The 22147-nt window shown below is 39.3% G+C and overlaps 1 protein-coding gene across 2 annotated transcripts in view; it reads right to left on the reverse strand.

The window, feature by feature from the left end:
* Positions 1–1117: 1117 nt before the first annotated feature.
* The window catches only part of heatr1 (HEAT repeat containing 1), an 89650-nt gene continuing 68620 nt past the window's right edge, over positions 1118–22147 (reverse strand). For both annotated transcript variants that reach the window (XM_072580561.1, XM_072580560.1), the window contains exons 33-45: positions 20680–20732; positions 18108–18231; positions 17471–17614; positions 14927–15216; positions 14171–14321; positions 13923–14081; positions 12799–12933; positions 11734–11838; positions 11468–11636; positions 9490–9644; positions 7806–7964; positions 3346–3454; positions 1118–1636 (exon numbers count right to left, since the gene is read on the reverse strand). In XM_072580561.1, coding sequence (XP_072436662.1) covers positions 1548–1636; positions 3346–3454; positions 7806–7964; positions 9490–9644; positions 11468–11636; positions 11734–11838; positions 12799–12933; positions 13923–14081; positions 14171–14321; positions 14927–15216; positions 17471–17614; positions 18108–18231; positions 20680–20732 — 1842 coding nt within the window. In that variant the 3' untranslated portion in view covers positions 1118–1547. The remainder of the gene's footprint in view (positions 1637–3345; positions 3455–7805; positions 7965–9489; positions 9645–11467; positions 11637–11733; positions 11839–12798; positions 12934–13922; positions 14082–14170; positions 14322–14926; positions 15217–17470; positions 17615–18107; positions 18232–20679; positions 20733–22147) is intronic.

Genomic DNA, 22147 nt, shown 5'->3' on the forward strand with positions numbered 1-22147 from the left:
TCAGCCAGTCTGTCATGAACTCAGACTCAGTGTGGCATCAAACCACATGATAAAAGAATAACAACAGCAGCAATTTCTCTTTAGCGTAATCATCAGTTACCTCCTTTTTGAATCTTCATGATCCTCAGCCATCACCACCCAGCCAGCAGATTCTAAGCACAGATCGCATGAACCCTTTTTCACTCTACATTTGAAGAGTTCCAAACTATAACCTTTTGACAATTTTCATCACCTTTTGAAGCAATGCATTCCAGAGTATCAATTGCTGCATTATATATTTTAAAAAGTCCCATTTTGCTTCTTGTTCACTTTAATTACCTTGGTGATATGATAGCTCAGTGCTTTGCACTACCATCTGTCTGTGCCAGAGACCCAGGTTCAACTCCAGCCTTGGGTGACTGTGCCGAGTTTGCACATTCTCAATATCTGCGTCAGTTTCTGGCAGGTGCTCCAGTTTCCTCCCACCGTCCAAAGATGTGTAAGTTAAGTGGATTGGCCAAATTATCCGTAGTGTCCAGGGATATGCAGGCTAGGTGGATTAGCCATGGTAAATGCAGGTTTACAGGGATAGGGTAAGGATTTGGGTCCGGGTGGGATGCTCTTTGGAGGGTCAGTGCAGACTCAATGGGCTAAATGGCCTTTTTCCACCTGTAGAGATTCTGTGTCTTCTGGTTATTTACTCTTACGCACTAGAAACATTTATTTCCTTATTTTCTTTACTGAAACCATTTATGATTTTGAACAGTTGTTAAATTTCAGATTTCAGCTCTAGCTCCCTCATGTGATTAAAATGTTTATGACCATAAGATGCAGGAGCAGTATAGCTGATCTGATAATCCTCAATCTGACAATCATGTTTAACTTTGAGATGTTATTCAAAACAATGACCCTTGGCTTTTTAATTAGCAACTAATTTAAATACTCCAAGGTGCAACAACAATGTGACATGGTTCAAAAATTTCAAATATAGCAGCAACTAAAATCTTTTGGGAAGAAACTGTCTGACTTTCCCTATCCTCTAAGGTGTGTGTTACAACTTCACTACTAAAGGGCTAGTTTTAGTTTGGAACAACAGTCATAAACCAGTTGATTTTTAATAAAGAAAATGACAATCTGATGTGTTAGCAAATTGCTAGATTTATTGAATATAATTTCACTAAATGCCCATAGTGAATTTGCAACAGTTTCTGATCCTAAGTCTAATTAGGTTGTTGCTCCCATTTGAATGATAAGCTGGTTAAAATAAAAATCAACACTGTTTTTCAACCTGTTTATTAAAATTTGTTGGGTGATAATAATGATTGTTGAAAGTTAACAGCAATATGGAGGCTGCAGGAAATTCTTCATCCAACCTGAGCCAAGTCTAGTGAATTATCACAAATGTTGATATTTCACATACAATATAAAATTCTGTATCTTAAGCATTACTACTTCAATAGAAGTGATTTAAATAGCTATGCAGATTACAGAAATGTAGTACTGTATGAACCCCTATTGTACAAATAAAATATTTATATTTATAAAACCTTTGTACATCTTAAATGTTTTCAGAAATAGCTTTGCAGTGGTTCCCCAAGTATGATTTCAAGCTGCTGGATAACCTTCTGACAATGGTGCTCCACTTCTTCACATTCATCTGCAACACAAAGAATGCAATCCAGAATGAAGAAGTCCTACTGCTATAACGTTAAATCAAAGTTTGGAGGAGAAACACAGGTCACTAAAGGGTTGCATCCCCTTGATATTCCAAAATCTTGAATATCTAAGCACTTGACTTTACTTGGAAGTTCAATATCACATGATTCGATCCTCAGGTCCAAGCTATTGAAGATCTAAAGTAATAATTTTGGATGCCTGGATAGAAGGTACTATAGCCAATTTTGCAGGTAACATTAAAATAAATAGGAAAGTAAGTTGCAATGAAAAAGTATGGAATTTTCATGGCTGATCTGACCTGTCCAGTGTTTTCCCTAGAAGACTTGATTCCCCCGATCAAGAATCTATCTCAGCCTTAAATATGCACAATGACTCTGGCTCCACAGCTCTCTGTGACAAGGTGTCCCGAAGACATTCAACCCTCCGAGAAATAAAAATTTCTCCTCATGTCTGTCTTAGCTTGGCGCCTCTTTATTCCAAGACCTAGCGTCTCCCATGAGGGGAAACATCCTCTCCGCATTTACTCTGTCAAGCCTCTTAAGAGTTGTATTTGTTTCAATGAGATCATCTCTTATTCTTAACTCCAGTGAGTAGAGTCCTAACCTGTTTAGCCTTTGCTTATTAGATAATCCCTCCTATACCAGGATACTAGGATTACCCTAGTCAACCTTTTCTGATCTGCTGCCAATGAAATATTTTTCTTTAAGTAAGGGAACGAGATGTTCCAGATGTAGTCTCACCAACACTTTATACAGTTGCAGTAAGACTTCCCTACGCTTATACTTCAACCCGCTTGAAATAACGGCCAACATTCCATCAGCCTTCCTGATTACTTGTGCACCTCGGTGCTAGCTTTGCTCCCTTACTCTCTTTGTAAATCATTTGTAACTCTCTCTCTCTCAGCTTGTTTTTCCACCTATTTTTCTGTCATCTGCAAACTACAGTACGTTTGCCTCCTGTAGTTTCTGTAGATGCAACTGCACTAGAGGCAGTTCGGAGGAGGTTTACTTGATGTATTCTAGAGAGGAGGGGTTTCTGTTATGAAGCAAGATTGAGCAAGTTAGGCCTACATGTTGAAACTGAATTACATTTTACCTTCAGTGACCAATTGAGGTTTTCAGAAGTCTCTACAAGACATGTAACAGCTGTTCAAAGCCCAGTGACGTGGTAATTTTGTTTTGATGAAACTCCTCAACACAAACATACATCTGGTATTCCAAAACACATGTTCATATTTTGCACCAGCATGTGTTACCTGGAGATTTGATTTTACCCACTAAGATGAGTGAACAAACAAAACGAGGATGTTAAATTCTTAGGTGATTGCACAAAAGAAGGTACAACTGACAGCTCACTTGATTGTCTGCCAGTTTTCCTCTTCTGCAAACGTCAATAGATAGTATGAAATAGATTGTTGATTCACCAATATTCAATTTTGTGCTGTTGCACTTACCTCTTCTCTTGAAAGGAGCATAATTAATGGAGCACAACTAACTGTCCCACCATTTTGGCAAAATGTGTAGGAGCTGTCAACATTTGTTTCTACTTGGGCAAAGATACAACCTGTCTATCCTTTCCAGTACAGTATATGTACAACTGTTAGAAACATCAATAATTCTTACACAAAAGTTTTAAACGCACTTTTAATATGTAGTAAAAAGTAGATTTTAGTCCAGTCGAATAACATACCTTCCAGTAGCTCTGCCAAGAACGGGATTGTTTCCGGTAGTAACAACATGTAGTTCTCCTTCAGTTTACCAGCCAATTCCAGCAGCATAATCAGAGCAGAAAATCTCACCTGCAGATTACATCAATATATTTTAGCTCATCATGTTGGAAAAAAATACATCCACCATAATTCAAACTAATCAAATCCAATATTAACGACCTAGCCCTTTCTTATATGGGGGATTTTTGGGGTTGGAGGATGTCATAGAGATGAACAGCATGGAAACAGACCCTTTGGTCCAACCTGTCCATGCCGACCAGATATCCCAACCCAATCTAGTCCCACCTGCCAGCATCCGGACCATAAACCCTTCTTATTCATATACCCATCCAATTGCCTTTTAAATGTTGCAATTATACCAGCCTCCACCACTTCCTCTGGCAGCTCAGTCCATACATGTACCACCCTCTGTGTGAAAATATTTGCCCCTTAGGTCTCTTTTATATCTTTCCCCTCTCACCCTAAACCTATGCCCTCTAGTTCTGGACTCCCCGATCCCAGGGAAAATACTTTGTCTGTTTATTCTATCCATGCCCCTCATGACTTTGTAAACCTCTATAAGGTCACCCTTCAGCCTCCGACACTCCAGGGAAAACAGCCCTCTCCCTAATAGCTCAAATCCTCCAACCCTGGCAACATCCTTGTAAATCTTTTCTGAACCCTTTCAAGTTTCACAACATCTTTCTGATGGGAAGGAGACCAGAACTGGACGCAATATTCCAACAGTGGCCTAACCTGTACAGCTGCAACATGACCTCCCATCTCCTGTACTCAATACTCTGTCAATAAAATAAAGCATACCAAACACCTTCTTCACTATCTTATCTACCTGCGATTCCACTTGCAAGGAGCTATGAACCTGCACTTCAAGGTCTCTTTGTTCAGCACACTCCCTAGGACCTTAGCATTAAGTGTATAAGTTTTGGATGTAGGTTTGCTCGCTGAACTGCAAGGTTCATTTCCAAACGTTTTGTTACCTTACAAGTAACATCTTCAGGTGAAGCAATGTGGCAAAATCCTGCTTTCTATTTATATGTTTGGGTTGGTGATGTCATTTCTTGTGATGTTACTTCCTGTTCCTTTTCTCAGGGGGTGGTAAATGTGTTAGATATCGAGTTAGACCCCATCTACCACCCCCTGAGAAAAGGAACAGGAAGTGACCACACCACAGGAAATGACATCACCAACCCAAACATAAATAGAAAACAGGAATTTTCAGCATTGCTTTGCCTGAGGCCCACTGAAAATATTACCTAGTAGGGTAACGAAAAGTCTGGAAATGAACCTTGCAGCTCAGCGAGCAAACCTACATCCAAAACCTCAACCTGAGCTACAAATCTTCTCAAAACTCGCTAAGTGTATAAGTCCTGCTAAGATTTGCTTTCCCAAAATGCAGTACCTCATATTCATCTGAATTAAACTCCATCTGTCACTTCTCATACCATTGGCCCATCTGGTCAAGATCCTGTTGTAATCTGAGGTAACCTTCTTCTCTGTCCACTACACCTCCAACTTTGGTGTCATCTGCAAACTTACTAACTGCACCTCTTACGTAAAGTATTTGGATGTGAGCATAAATGATGAAAAATGGAGGACCCAGCACCGATCCTTGGGCACTCCACTGGTCACAGGCCTCCAGTCTGAAAAACAACCCTCCACCACCACCCTCTGTCTTCTACCATTGAGCCAGTTCTGTATCCAAATGGCAAGTTCTCCCTGTATTCCATGAGATCTAACCTTGCTAACCAATCTCACATGGGAACCTTGTCTAACGCCTTACTGAAGTCCATGTAGATTACATCTACCACTCTGCCCTCACCAATCTTCTTTGGTACTTCTTCAAAAAACTCAATCAAGTTTATGAGACATGATTTCCCACGCACAAAGCCATGCTGACTATCCCTAATCAGTCCTTGCCTTTCCAAATACATGTACATCCTGTCCCTCAGGATTCCCTCCAACAACTTGCCCACCACCGATGTCAGGCTCACTAGTCTATAGTTCCCTGGCTTGTCCTTACTACCCTTCTTAAACAGTGGCACCATGTGATCTATAGGGAGAGAAGGCTGAACAGGCTGGGGCTCTTTTCCCTGGAGCGTCGGGGGCTGAGGGCTGACCTTATAGAAGTTTACAAAATCATGAGGGGCATGGATAGGATAAAGACAAAGTCTTTTCCCTGGGGTGGGGAGTCCAGAACTGGAGGTCATAGGTTTAGGGTGAGAGGGGAAAGATATGAAAGAGACCTAAGGGGCATCTTTTTCACGCAGAGTACATGTGTGGAATGAGCTGCCAGAGGAAGTGGTGGAGGCTGGTACAGTTATAACATTTAAAAGGCGTTTGGAGGGATATGGGCCGGTTGCTGGCAGGTGGGACTAGGCTTGGTTGGGATATCTAGTTGGCATGGACAGGTTGGATTGAAGGGTCTGTTTCTGTGCTGTAAATCTCTATGACTCTAAATTCTTCAACTTCCAGCAATCATTGTGTATCTTGAATCAAAGAAAATTTTCCTTTCTTTTCTGAAGATGCAAAATTATTAGTCATATAGCACAGAAACAGACCCTCCCGTCTAACTTGTTCATGCTGACAAAGTTTCACAGTCTAAACTAGTCCATTTTGCCCTTGTTTGGCCCATATCACTCTAAACCTTTCCTATTCACGGACATGTCCAAATGTCCTTTAAATTTGTAACTGTACTTGCATCTATGACTTCCTCTGGCAGTTCATTCCACATACGAACCACCCTCTATGTGAAAACGTTGCCCCTGCGGTCCCTTTTAAATTTTCTCCTCTCACCTTAAAAATGTCCCCTAGTTTTGAAATCTCCCTTCCTAGAGAAAAGACCTTTGTTATTCACCTTATCTATCCCCTCATAATTTTATAAAGCTCTAAAGCTCCTCGATTTCATACGCTCCAGTCAAAATAGTCTCAGTCTATCCAGTCTCTCCTTATAACTCAAACCCTCCTGTCCCAGCAACAATCCTGGTAAATCTTTTCTGAACCCTCTCCAATTTAATAATATCCTTCCTATAGCAGGGTGACCAGAACTGTACACAGTACTCCCAAAAGTGGCCTCACCAAAGTCCTGTACAACCTCAACATTACATCTCAATTCCTATACTCAGTGGTCTGAGCAATGAAAGCAAGTGCGCTAAACACCTTCTCAACCACGCTGTCTACTTGTGACGGAACTCTCAAAGAACTATCTACCTGAACCCCTTGGTGTTTCTGTTGACAACATTACCCAGGGCTCTATCATTAACTGCATAAATCCTGCCCTTGTTTGTTTTAACAAAATGCCATATCACACATTTAACCAAATTAAGCTCCATCTGCCATTCCTCAGCCCACTGGCCTCATGTGCGAGCCTCAACAATCCTTAGTAGGTATTGTATTAAGAAAAAAAACAAGGTCTGACAGTTCTTTATGCACTACTAATGAACAGGAGACAAGAGACAACGTTAGAAAAAAACTCAGGTTATTCATCTTCAGCAAGCACTGAAAAATAATATACTTCTTCCATAAATCAATGTACTTCTGTACACATCAGGATAATGTTGTGGATAACTATTAAGAGAAGAAACTCTTATGACTTTTCTCCCATAACCAATACAAGCTCATTAATGTCCTTCAAGAAAGGGGTAGCCATTCCCAACTAGTCTAGACTACCAGTGATGACAGACCGACACTACATGTTTTGACTTCTAATGGGGTCTAACTGTAACTGGGAATAAGCAATAAACATTATCCGTACAGCAAGTACAAGTGGGGGCAGGGAGAAAGCAAATTTCACACAGACTGGGGAGTGAACCATAACCTTCCTGCTCTATATTTCAACAGTATGGGTACAGTGAATGGTCAAGGTCTTTCTCCCAAGGTAGAGGAGTCCAAAACTAGAGGGCATGTGTTTAAGCTGAGAGGGGAAAGATTTAAAAGGGATCCAAAGGGCAACTTTTTCACACATAGGGTAGTGTATGTATGGAAAGCTACTGGAGGAAGTGGTGGAGGCTGGTACAGCATTTAAAAGGCATCTCGATGGGTACATGAGAAGGGTTTGAGGAATATGGGCCAATTTTATGGCAATTGGGACTAGATCAGCTTAGGATATCTGGTTAGTGCTGACGGGTTCGACCGAAGGGTTTGTTTCCATTCTGTGCATCTCTGTGACTATCTAACTGAGTATCATGTTTATCAACAAAATCATTGGGGAAGCCAAATCCAAGGTTTGGCATTAACAGCCAACAATATTACCAAAGCATCACAAAGGCCTCAAAAAGTTAACACTGTTTAACACATAGCCAACTAAGCTTGCTATCAATAACTAAGAAACAGCATAATAACTGATGAAGTACACAGTGGAATGTGCCATTTAAAAATAGCTTTGGGTTAGGCTGAAATACATCTCACCATCATGGTTACGTACCTTAGGTGAGCTGTGTCGTGTCTTAAGCAGGATCTGGTAATTCAGTGGTTTCCAGATAGAATCATCACCAATAGCAACAGAAAACTGTGCTATACATGGGACTAGATGATTGGTCACTCTGTCCTTGTACGTCTCCTCACCTCCCAGCATGTTTTCCAGCTTCAAACATTAGAATTTCAAAACATATTTACACTTCTTACTCCACGAACTTTGATAAACAGCATTATAATTTAATGCAGATACTAATTTAATATTGATTAAAATATGTGTATGTCTATTTGCCAAATTAAAAATAAACAGCCATGATCAATAGATAATAGACAGATAAGGTGAGTGTTTGCAAGGTTAAAAGACAAAAAAGAACTGTGGATGCTGGAAATCTGACACAAAAACAGAAATTGCTGGAAAATCTCAGCAGGTCTGGCAGCAATTGGAGAGAAATTAGAGTTAACATTTCCGGAGGAACTAGAGTTCTGAAGAAGTGTCACTGGCCCTGAAACATTAACTCTGATTTCCCTCTACAGATTCTGACAGATGTGTTGAGATTTTCCAGCAATTTCAGTTTGCAAACGGAAGGTATCCAACTCGTTTTAGTCATTAAAGTTATAGTTTATATTTTGGAGTCAGCTTAAATTCTGTTTTTGGTACAACATACATGGGTGCAAAACGTCATTCACATAACACGGGGTAGCACGGTGGCTCAGTGGTTAGCACTGTTGCTTCACAGCACTAAGGACCCGGGTTCGATTCCAGCCTCGGGAGACCGTCTGTGTGGAGTTTGCACATTCTCACTGTGTCTCTGTGGGATTCTCAGGTTACCTCCCACAATCCAAAGACCTGCAGGTTAGGTGAATTGGCCGTGCTAAATTGCCCAGTGTTCAGGGATGTGTAGGATAGGTGTATTAGTCAGGGATAAATGTAGAGTATTATGGAAGGGGACTGGGTATGGGTGGGTTACTCTTCAGAGGGTCAGTGTGGACTCATTGGGCTAAAGGGCCTGTTTCCACACTGTAGGGATTCCATGAATTCTATGATTAACCAGGTATTTTTTGCTGGACCATGACTGCAATGTTTGATGAGAAGAGCACTTATGTAGTGAAAGTATTAGCTCGAGCAAAGCTTGGTGTCAACAATGCAACAGAGAGGTTGAGTTGTCATTATGAACTATAAGAGTGATCTAATAATCTTTGATGGAAGTTCTACTTAGTTTGGGTTATTCTGTAATATTAGGTTTGTTTATTTGATTTTCCAAAACAAAATTTTCAGAGAAGTTATTCGTAGCTGGGAAAGATGTGTAGCTTAAATCAATTAATATGAACATCAGTAATAGCATGACTTGAACACTGGAAGGTAAAACATTTGTTTGGCTTTTGGGAAAGAGCAAAGGGAGTGGGACTAATTGGACAGATCCACCAAAAAGCTGGCCGGGGCAAAGCAGGCTGAATGTCCACCTTCCATGCTGTAACATACTTTGATTCTAAATCACAGGCTGCATCAGAAATGCTTCTTAACCTGCATTCATTGTGTATGCTACATCTGTACTTGAGATATACCAGAGAAAGACAAGTTGCTGGTTTATAAGCAATGCACTGGAGTGAATGTATGAATTGTGTGATATGAAACAGGCAATCAGCTGAGGTGAATTTTAAGAGTTGGAGTGAAATGTTCAAGCAGAGATACAAACCTGATCTACTAAGGGCACCATAAGCGTATCAGCTCTCTCCTTACTGACAAATTGCTGAGTGTCGTAGAGAAAGATTTTGTGCATGCAGTCGCAGACAAATTGAAGTAGTAAGCACGATTTCTCAGTGTTTTTATCTGAGTCAAAGAAAGCTTCATCTATTTTGGGGGCAAAAAGAAACAAGATAACTCTGCATTTAATGCTTGAATAATTCTGCAGTTAGTTAAAACAATGATCTGTCCGTATTTATACCCAGTGCCTAAGAAATCTGACATTGGTGACAGCTGATTAGATTCAATATATTACAAGTGACTACAAATGAAGTGCTAAGAAAAACATTTGGATATTCCACAGTTTCAAAAGGTGAAGATCAGACTTTGATTAAATAAACATGACTGGACAGGTTTTTTTCAGTATTGCTCAGTTTTAGAGGAACAAAGAATTTCTTTGCTATCTTTTCTAGTTCAGAAGTCACATGACATAAGCAGAGTCATTGGGGACATTTAAGCAACTGCTGGACACGGACATGGATAGCAGTGAATTGAGGGGTGCTTGGTTAAGTTATTTTATTTTACATTAGGATGAATCCTTGGCACAACATCGTGGGCCAAAAAGCCTGTTCTGTGCTGTACTTTTCTATGTTCTATGATACCAGATTATAGTTCAACAGGTTTATTGTTCAGTTTTTACATATCTACCAATTTATTTGTCAGGCTTGTAAACCAATGACATTTATTTGAGCTACTAAATCCTGCAGCACCAAAAAGGCCATTCATCTCACTGTACATGTAGCAGCTCTTTGAAAATGTGAGCCAATTGCCAATGAAAAGTCATCACTGAATTGATTTTCATTTTCTTCTTGCCAGTACATTCCAGATCAGAAAGTTCTGTATAATGTATTCTCCTTATGCCACCACTGGTTCTTTTGCTACTTAGCTGACATCTATATGCTTTGGTTACTGACCCATTGTTATTACAAAGAGTTTCTCCTTATTTTCTCTAATAAAACGCTTCATGGTTCTAAACACTTTAATCAAGTCTCCCTTTTATCTTCCCTGCACGAAGCAGAACAATTCACTTCACTAGTTTAATTGCCTAAATGAAGTATTTCACCTCCAGTATCATTTTAATAAATCTCTACATCCTCTTTAGGCCTTGATGTCATTTCTAATGTGGTAGTCAGAACTGTACACAATACTCCAGCCAAGTGCTTTGTAAAGGTTTATGAAAACTTCCTTACTTTTGCACTCTATTTGCCCAGGGCACTGAATAGCTTGTTCTACCATCTTCAAAGATGCACGTATGTACATCCCCAGGTTTCAATGTTCCACCTACATTTTGAAATTTTATCATTTTATAGACTCTCTTCATTCTTAATACCCAATGCATTGTTTCGCACTTGTCTGCAGTAAATTTCATCTGCCATAGGCCTGACCATTTCACCAATCTATGGCCTCCTGAAGTCTTGCTATATTCTTTATTGTTCACCATGTTTGAGTTTTGTGTGACCTGCAAACACTAAAATTATATCTTTTATAATGAAGACTCGATCATGAATCTGAACCAAAACAGCACTGTCGCAATATTGACACCACGGGATTCTCACGTTTCTGTTTGCCCGAAAAGGAATTCATAATTATGGCACTGTTGTCTGATCCTTAGCTAATTTTGCTTTCTGCAGTTCGTAGTCTATTAATTCCATAGGCTTTAATTTTGCTGCTAAATAGTAGTTTTTAAAGACCATGCAATCATCAACCACATTACCCTCATCCACAATTTTTCATTACTGCATCCAAAAGCTCAACCAATTTAGTGAAACAAATCTGTCCTTTTATATCTCTTGCTGGCATTCTTTTATTCTCCCACATTTTTCCAATTATCCACATGTACCGAATAGTTTTATTCCAGATTAATGCCTCCAAGATGTTTCCCCACCAAGGACATGGATTAATGTTCAAAAAGTTATTTGATTTCAACTCACCGGTTTTGACAGTATTTGTCTGGTTCAAAATGTCAGCAAAGGGTTTCACTAATTGCCCGGCAAAAAGAGTAAATAACCCTTTCAGCTTGTCTGCAATGCAGTCTGCCAAACGGTAGAATGTAATCATTCGATCTTTAGAGAATCCCTCAGATTTACTCCAGTCAAACAGCTGTTCAGAGACAAACCATAGATCAGTGCTTGAAATAAAAAATAAACAATTCCAGAAAAAACATCAGAGAGCGTCTCATTTAACATCGATAGCATACCTTAAAGAACAGGGGCCTGAAGGTAACCTCTGACAGTTTCATTACCATACCAACAAGACAGTTAATTATAATCCCTTCAATTTCACCTTCAATTTCCAAATCATCCTGTGTGGGAAAGACAGAAAGGAAAATTGATCATATGCGTGCATTTTAAATAAAATATGGAAAACCAACTGGTATATTAGTCAATAGCACACTTTAAACTTATAAACATGAATATATATTTACACCTCAGCATTCAAGCATAATAACTGATAGGGGGTGACCAGTGTATGGGGTATGGTCAGGTTCTACCTTTTGACCATCCAAACCCAATGGAAGTTGCATATTGTACAGGACCTTTGTAGAAGGTTTGCAAGAGCAGATTATCAACAGTAATTGCCTGTACAAGTGAATAAACACTTGCAGCAATATCAAAAACTCTCAAAACACTTTGCACAGTGAAAAGATCTCCATGCACAAAACGTGAAATATCAGTTTTTCTGCACGAACAACATCCCACAAACACCAAAGAGATCTTAATGATTTTTCATGAACACTGGAAAGAAGGATGTGCAGATGCTGGTGTTGGACTGGGTGGAGAAGGTCAGAAGTCACATGACACCAGGTTTATTTGAAATCACAAGCTTTTGGAATGCTGCTCCTTCATGAGGTGAAGTGACTCCATCTGATGGGATAGAACTCTGAAAGTTTGTGATTTCAAATAAACCTGTTGGATTATAACCTGGTGTCATGTGACTTCTGTACTGACAAGGATAGCAAAGAAACTCTATGCTCCTCTCAATGTCACAGTATCCTCGTTGTCCTTGATGCAGCACTCATTTGTAGTGACAGCCGAAATTGTGAATACAGGCCTTGAACCCACTGCCTTCTGACCAAACCGAGCTCTGCTAGCCTGTATATAATATACAAAAAGCACCAGTGTTCAAAATTAGGCTGCTATATATTTAGCACTTAAATGCAGAGGGATCTCTCTCCAAATTATAACAGTCACAAACATAAAATTAATTTGCGATTTGCTTTCCAAATTACATTTTCAAAAATAAATCAGTCCAGTGTTAATACCTCCAAATGATTTGCTCTGAAATCCAGTGCTTTCAGGAAGAACAATGTAAGCTCAGATTGATGGGAGTTCACTTGTTCCTTTTCTATGTTACTAATATGCTCCTTAAGGATATCGAAAAGTGGACCTAAATAATTCTAGAGAAGATGCAAACAAGTTAGAAACCAGTTCTGTTTTCCCATAAGTAATAACGTACATTGGATGACAAGATATACGCTGTCAAGTGCTATTATTAATATCTGTATCACATCAATTACAAAACAGGAATGAGTTGACAAATAGGAATATACTGCCTGTATCACTGCCTGACTCCTGCCTGGCCACGTAGCTCCATACTCTGTGCCAGGGAAGAACATTTGCTGTGCAGTGACAGACTGATGAATCACAACTGGAACTAAATGGTTGAAAATGAATCTGAGACAAACACAGAAGTTTGAATTGTAAGGTTGCAGTGTTTGTGGTCTAGAGTGCAGGATGTTCATGCCAGATGCCATTTTCACTGGCTGAATGACAGGCCAATCTGCTGCTCAAGCTAAGGGATAACTCAAGAGTTTGGACAGGCACAAGGTAGTGAAGTAAATCTGAAACACTGTATATTTCTGTATGATTTAATATGTTTTGTAACAAAGGGTAAAATATAAAATTTAGGTATTAGATAATTGAAACTCAATTAAAATATATGTATGTTTAGGTTTATTAAAAATTCAAGCCAGATAGTGAAGCCTTTACTATTCACAGTTTTCTGCAAAGATTAAGTATCTCAATCAAAACGGTGCAAAAGAAGATTTACAATGAAATGCTATACAATTAGCCAACTGAGCTGCAAGTAGTTTCACCAAATGAATCCATTAAATATATCTGAATGTAGTTAATTCATGCATCTGGCTGGATGCTTATGATATTTTTATGATGTAAAACGCTATTACATATGTCACAGCTATAATTTCAAAGAAACCGCTTAGTATAATTACATTATAACTTCCAGGTTCGCACTTTGCTATAACCATGAGATTTAACAACCAAAGCAACTGATGCATAACTTGAAAGCTTCTAAAATTTTCCATCGTCTCCAACTCAAATGGTACAGAGCAAAAATCATAAATTCCCAAAGGGGAATAACTCTAACCTGATTGGTGCTAGCAAGTTTATCGTAGCACTTATTAATTGCTGGCAACAGAACTCGAGGAGCTAGCTTTGTGGCCAGAGTAGTTCGAAGTGATGAGAGATGTGGGTCAAGCTGTGAAGAATGGCCAGTCCTTGAGGCAATTTTGGTCAAACGGGTGACCTGCAGGAAAGAATCACTGCATGTCAGTTTCATGAAAATAACATATGTGGATTGTGCCACTTGGCAACATTACTTTCTTTGATGCTTACTTGTGCAAGGATGTCCTGTAGATAGGGGTTGATGAAATGTGACAGTGTTTCTACAACTTTCTGCAATGCTGTAACAGCACTTAGTAAATAAATTTCATTGGACAGCAGTTCCTTCTGCTTTTTCAGGGTCTTTAGCAGTCCTGGCATCAGCCTGTACAAAAATAAATCCATTCCCATTAGAGTACTAGTAGACTTTCAAAACAAAGTGATACATAAACAATGATAAAAAATCTTGCACAACATACTGGTCCCTTTTTACTTCCACTATTAAATTTAGTTCAGGTTGTACAGGAAGGCAGCAGATTTAGAACCGTGTGTAGCAATTAAACACAGTAAATTTCAGGATAATCTACTTCATTGAGGGAAAGGGAAAATTGAGAGCAGAATCAAAGTGTACAATATATTACCCTTTTGCTAAGTGCAAATCTTAAGTAATCACATGCTCATCCTGTTAAATATAAGTAACAGTTGGAAATATTCTTTGGAAACAACATTTTCACTGCAAATAGTACATTACGAAGAAAAGTTTTTAGTCTGCTCATTCATCATTAAAAAATGCAGAATAATTACACCTTGTTCTAACAGGGCAGATTATCTGTCCTTACAAATTCATACTTCCTCTAATACAATCTGAGATTGCAACAAGAAATGTTACACAGATACAAGACAGCGTACTACCCCTTTAACTACTATTGCAGATTATGGTTTAACAAGTTCTCCTTGTACATCCTAAGTTCCTTCCTCGGGTTTTTATACCTTGGAAGTTGTGGAATTGCCAGTGCTTTGAGTGCAGTGGTGACTTCGGCTACACAAAGCAAAGCACTTCCCAGCACATTCTTTTCCTCCTCTTCATTGTTATCCATGACCAGGTCAACAGCGGTTGCTAGAACAGGCACAAATGATTTTTGGTGATTCGCACCAAAGCACCTGCAAAGAAGCTTCAGGCTGAAAAGGGCTGTCTGGCGGTTAACTGCCTGCTCCACTTCTTTTTGCTTACAGCAAGCAACATTCAGAAGTTCCCCAATCAGACTCAAAAGCAAGGTGATCTGGAGAGAAAAGATACCACACTTAAACAACCACTTCATACAAACATACACAATCTTGAATAAAAAGACTACAAATATGAATGGAAAAAGTTCATGTGGGGACATGTAAGACATCTAGCTAAGAGAAAGAAGTTATGAAGAAACAAAAAGATTGAGTAGGAGTGAATTACTGCAGTTGTTGGAATCTGTACTGAAAATAACAAATGCTGTAAATCACATGGATCCATGGATGCTGCCTGACCCACTGTGATTTCCAGCACTTTTTGTTTTCAAGAAGATTGAGGGCGTGGGAATCACTACAGCAGATTACGTTCAACATGATGCTGAAGGGTGACCTTATAGAGATTTACAAAATCAGGAGGGGCACGGACAGGGTGAATAGACAAGGTATTTTCCCCGGGGTAGGGGTGTCCAAAGGTAGAGGGCATAGGTTTATGGTGAGAGAGGAAATATGTAGAAGGGACAACTTTTTCACATAGAGGGTGGTGCGTGTATAGAATGGCTGCCACAGGAGGCGGGTACAATTGCAACATTTAAAAGGCATCTGGATGGGTATAAGAATGGGTTTAGAGGGATATGGGCCAAATGCAAGCAAAAGGGACTAGATTAATTTAGGATATCTCGTCAGCATGGATGAGTTGGACAGAGGGGTCTATTTCTGTGTTGTAGATCTCTATGACTCTGTGTGATACAAACTGGACCATTTTCATAACAAGGAGCTGCAGAAGAATGCGTGTCAGGTCAATCAACATCTCAAGGAGAAATATAGGCTTTCTTTCATGTTGTCATAACATGGATTCCCTGCAGTCCTTAATGTTTTTCATCTTTCAGTCTATCAAATATTCAATGATGACAGAGGTTAATAACTGTCAAAAATACACCTGATGAACCCTGAGACCTTTGAAGAAATAATAATACATTGAAAAGGAAAGTGCACTAGATATTTGTGTATGCGTATTTTCAAAAGGTCTTTGACAAGATAGTGCATAAGAGGCTAATGGATAACACGAAGATGGCATATCAGCGATGAGCAGCTTGTGTTATGACGAGAGATTAGAAAAAAAGAGTATTTTTATAATTCACAGTTAAGGGGGACAAAAACAGAAACTGCTAGAAATATTTAGTCAGCATGTCAGGCAGTTTCTGTACAGGGTTATTTGAGTTCTCATTGAAGTTCATCAACTTGAAATGTTAACTCTATACTTTCGTACCTTTACACTTGTGACCTGTCATGTTGAGTGTTTCCAAAATTTTCTATTTTAAGGTGCCTTGCTCCCACAGTATTTTATTTCTGCATTAAAGGTTATGGGGAATTCTGACAATGAACACTTTGTGTAGAAACAATGAATGGACAGAATTTTCTTTGTAGTCACAATACCCAAGTTTCTTAGACACCTACCCATACACTGAAATATAACTCACAAGACACCAGAGTACACAGGAAGACCTTCTGGTGGATGATAAATCTGTGATTAACTGAAAAATTCTGAGGCTACTGGACAATGTTGAGCTCTGCAGCTCTCCATCAGCATCATTCAAGCCAGAACTTCAACAGGCAAGACTGGATGAAATGACATGCTGCTCTCAGTTTTCCTTTAACTATCACAGAACAAATAGAAAAGGCACCAATGCTCTCCAGATTCTACATTGTCAGATTAGCAACCCAGATCTGCTGCTCTGTAGCTAAGAATGACAGCTATAGCATTCAACTGTGAAAGTAAGTGGAATTACATGTATACTTCAAAAGAAATAATGTTATGGCAATGGGACGAAAACAGAGCTCTTTCAAAAGAGTTGTCCTAGTCACAATGATTCAAAAGGCCTCCCTCTCGTGGTGTGAGAGACCATGGTTGACTTTTGGGATGGTTTTGGGGTCAGCTTTCTGTGGTTTGAGATGGATTTTCTGGTTGAAAGTAGGGATACGGATTAGATCGACTGATTGTTTTGCTGGAGAGAGGCTACTTTTTTAAAAATGAAACAGGCAAAGCTGGCAGCTTTGTCTTGTTCCTGCATGAAAAATACTTAAGAAGGTCCCACTGCAATTTGTTCTCAGCATCTGATAGACATGAACTATACCTTTTCTTTTCAAGCAGACACCAAGATCAGAGCAACAAAATGAGGATCCAGTTTTCAACATTAAAGATCTCAAGTCGTGAACTTCAAACTGTGACTTTTGCATAATATTCATTTTAAATTGATACTGTTCATTTAGATAGAAAGATCTTTAACTGGTTTAAGAGAATGAGGCACCAACCTGACGTTTCTGCCACACAGTTTTGTGCTGCTGGAGTTTATTATTCAAGAGATCCATAGCTTTACGTCGAACTGAAGGTAACCGATTGCTTATCAGCCCACGTATCACTGGGATGAAGGTTTCTGTCGGTAACAAGGCATTCACCTGTATGAAGGAGATAAAGAAGAATTTACACAGATTACTTCATAACAGCATCCACATCCAACTTTTATCTGCCAGCCAACAGTAAATGCAACAGAACTGAAATATAAATCAGGTAGAATTAGATAATCTAGATAATCTATTGTAACGATGTTGGTTGAGGGATGATTGTTGGCTCTTTCTCAAATTGTGCCAGGCAAATGTGTAAGTCAACAAGAAATGAGAACAGACGTTAAGATAATACTTTATCTTAATTATGGCACTCCATCATTGTAACTTTCCTTCACTGTTACATTCTAGTGTCAGCTTGGATTGTGTGCCCGAGTCATGGAGTAGGACAGAAATGGAACCAAAGCTGACACCAAAATGAATAATCTTTATCTTTAGAATCTTTTATTGATGTTACATGTAAACGTCTCCTTTTCAGTTTGCTGGAATAGCAAATTCAAACTGAAAAGTACGTCAGTGACTGGGACCAGCTAAGTTGAGAACCTACTTTATCTAAGACATCATATGACCGGTTGAGTAGAGATCTCCAAAATTTGGCTGTTGGCTTCTCTGCATTCTCCTCCACACTGTGAGCAACAACGTTAATGTAGCACAGAATTTCCTCCAACAAACTAAGAAAACAAAACAAGATCAATTCACTAAAGAACACTCAGAAAAAATAATACAGGATTAAATGCAACACAATAACTAACAGTTTACAAAAATAAAATGAATATCACAGTTCATGTAGAACCATAGTTTCGTGGTTTACGCATTTGCTTCAAATATCATACAAAGTAATAGGACAATGTGCTTCTGGGTACACACAAGGAGATTCTCTCCTCACAATAAGATCGCAGCATTAGCAATTTCCAATCTGTACTTTCAACCATCCTTTTTTCTTTTTATTCAGACTAATAGGAGGATAATCTGAATTACGATAAATTCAAACACTCAAGTAGTTCCATCACCCTAACACTAAGAGCACTACTCAGCATCTAGACTGCAGTGTTGAAGAAGCTAGCCCATTACCAGTTGGGTGTGAAATGCAGCCTAACCAGCTTTATTCATATCAGAGGGCAAGTAAAAGTAACTAAGATTTACAATTATTCAGGTTCTTTTCTTGAATATATGATCATTTTATGTGGCTAGTTTACTCAGTTTTATATTCATTCCTGTGCAGATGACAGTTGGCTGTAAGCTTATGGCTGTTTCTTGTTGTGGCACACAGAGTCTGTACTATTAGATTAATGATTGCCCATCAGAACTGAACTGAAATTAACTTCAGCTGAACAGCATAAACACCATAGGCTCTGTTAGGTTTTGGATTTCCTTTTGACTTAATGTTAACATGCAGGATCAGTTGCAGTTATGCAAATGCAATGTTAGTGTTCATTTCAAGAGGTACGAGAAGACAAGAGCAGAGACGTACTGCTGAGGCTGTATAAGATTCTGGTATCATACAGCATTTGGAATACTGAGAGCAGTTTTGGGCCCCATGTCTAAGGAAGGATGTGCTAGCTTTGGAAGGTATCCAGAGGAGGCTCACAAAAATGATCCCAGGAATGAAGGGTTTGTCATATAAGGAGCGGTTAAGGACTCTGGGTCTGTACTCAATGGAGTTTAGAAGCATGAGGGGTGATCTCATTGAAACTTACAGAATTCAGAGAGGTCTGGATAGAGTGGATGTGCAGATGGTGTTTCCACGAGTAGGACAGACTAGGACCTGAAGGCATTGCCTCAGGATGAAGGGATGATGTTTTAGAACAGTGATGAGGAGGAATTTCTTCAGCCAAAGGGTGGTTAATCTATGGAGCTCATTGCCACAGAAGGCTGTGGAGGCTAAGGTCATTGAGTGTATTTAAACTCAAGATAGATAGGATCTTGATTATTAAGGAGATCAAAGGTTACTGGGAGGAGGTGGGAGAATGGGATTGAGAAACATATGGTCTGCTATTTTCCACACAGAAAATTGGAAATGAGTTCCATGAAGCAATACAATTTTTGCAGGGTGATATCCTCTTTGTAGCATCCCTGCTTCTAACCAAGAAGCTCTAAGTTAAAGTTGTATTCAGAATACTGATGGACAAGGCACGTGCGTTCATAACAAGTTAGATGGTAAGAGTGAGAAAGATACATAGCTCCAGACTACAACATGCACGTAAAAGTTACTATCTACAACTGGATTTCTTGGAGGGGTCAATTGGTGGGATGGCTGATATGGATCAGATTGATGCCAACAACATCAGGTTTGATCCTCTTGTGTAGATGGGGATTTGGGGCCTGCCATGTTGAATCTTGAGGCAGGTCAATATGGGACACACTTCCCTTCAGGCAGGGAACTTAAGAAGAACATTTTCCTATTGCAGCAGTACACTGAGTTTAAATTTTAATATGCTACCTTGCTTCAAGTTTTCTACAAACATCTATGTCTGTTGGGATGGCTTAATAATTTGAGTCCTGCTTTGTATTCTGCATATGTGTAGACACTATCATTGATGGACCTTCTGGCAAATTATTCAATGGGAAAGTTGGAGAGACAGCCCCTCACTTCATGATGTCAGATGTAACAAAAAAAAAGAGGAATATCTATTTCTCTGATCAGCCAATTAACATGATCTATTGAGAGAAACACTCAGGTCATTTATTATAAAACCAGCACTGACTAAGTTACAAAATTAGGACCAGCAAAAAGCAAACAGTAGTCAGACTGCTTACCCAGGTAGGACTATATGGTTCATTATTTTCCTTATTCATGAGGATCTGAAGCTAAACAGTCAGATGATCATATTTACTTATAAAATAACATTTTAACAATTTGTATCACTGAGATATTTGAGCAGTACCAGGGAGGAGACCTAAGAAATACATGATAACCAGTTCAGATTACAAGCAAGTACTTCTGTCCCTACACTTATTGACACTGATGAATGACTAGATATTGGACAATACAACAGGATTCTGAATGTCAGACATAGAGACTGTCAATAGGAGGGACAGCAGAGCTGAACCCCAGTCAACATCTAAACCAGACAAAAGATTTATAACAATCATATACAACACAACAGATGAATGGTTACCTTTGTTCAAGCTTCTGCAAAACTTCTTCTTCAGAATTATCACAGTCTGCAACCTAATATAAAAGCAAGAAACTCAGTGAGCACAGTTAATATTTAACAGGAGCTATTTTATAAAACCATCTTGCAGCACGGTGTAAAGAACTCTCAACACTGATTTTCTTGGCCCATACGTCTGTGTTAACGTTTATATTCCACATGTGCCTCCTTCAGTTTAATCACCTCTTCACATAGCACTCCAAGTTTATCTATTACATTCTCTCTCATCGAGCTAACAAGACCTCCTTTTAATACCCATTAAAATGACTGTAATTAGCAAATTCAAATGGAAGAAACATGGTTTGATTTAATCTGACAACACAAAGGATAAACCATTATTAAATCATTACAGGGTTTAAGATGAGAGGGGACAGATTTAACAGGGACCTAAGAGGTGACTTTTTCACGCACAGAGGATGGTGCATGTTTGGAATGAGCTGCCAGAGGAAGTGGCAGAGGCTGGTACAAGTACAACATTTAATAGGTAATTGGATGGATATATGAATTAGAAGGATTTAGAGGGATATGGGCCAAATGCTGGCAAATGGGACTAGATTAATTTAGGATATTAGATTAGATTTGATTACTTACAGTGTGGAAACAGGCCCTTCAGCCCAACAAGTCCACACTGACCCGCCGAAGCGCACCCACCCAGACCCATTCCCCTACATTTACCCTAACACTACGGGCTATTTTAGCATGGCCAATTCACCTAACCTGCACATTTTTGGACTGTGGGAGGAAACCGGAGCACCTGGAGGAAACCCACGCAGACACAGGGAGAATGTGCAAACTCCACACAGTCAGTCGCCTGAGGTGGGAATTGAACCCGGGTCTCTGGCGCTGTGAGGCAGCAGTGCAAACCACTGTACCACCGTGCCGTCCACCTATGAGGTGCTGGTATCTGGTCAACACGGACGAATTGGACCAAAGGGTCTGTTTCTGTACTGTCCATCTCTATGACTCTATTATCATAAGAATGCAAGTAAAGAAGAGTGATAATGAACAAAAAAAAATTAAAAATAGATCACATTGGCAGCACTTTTTGTTCAGGATTACAAGTTGTACCTCCTTTATCCAGCACATATTAGTCTGGAACCACATTTCTTCTGGTTTAAGACACCTTCTAAGTCTCATTCTTTATAGGGTGATTTTGAAATTCGTAGTAAAAAGTTAGAACTCAGTAACAAGTAGTTTATTGCTAGTTAGAGGAAATAGTTGTTAATTACTGACAAGGTTTACTGCTAGTTACAGACTGGGTTTACTCGGTAGTATCCTGGTGCGATCTTCTTCCCCACTGACACTCTCAGAACTCCACTATGAGGTGCTGGTATTCTGAAACCCTTCCTTAAAGTTGTCTTTCTTTAATACCAACACCTCATCCTCTTTGGAAATGCCAGAAGCGAAGGGACTGCACAGGTCAAGATTATGG

The sequence above is a fragment of the Chiloscyllium punctatum genome, chromosome 11, assembly GCF_047496795.1.
Source record: "Chiloscyllium punctatum isolate Juve2018m chromosome 11, sChiPun1.3, whole genome shotgun sequence".
Taxonomy (NCBI): domain Eukaryota; kingdom Metazoa; phylum Chordata; class Chondrichthyes; order Orectolobiformes; family Hemiscylliidae; genus Chiloscyllium; species Chiloscyllium punctatum.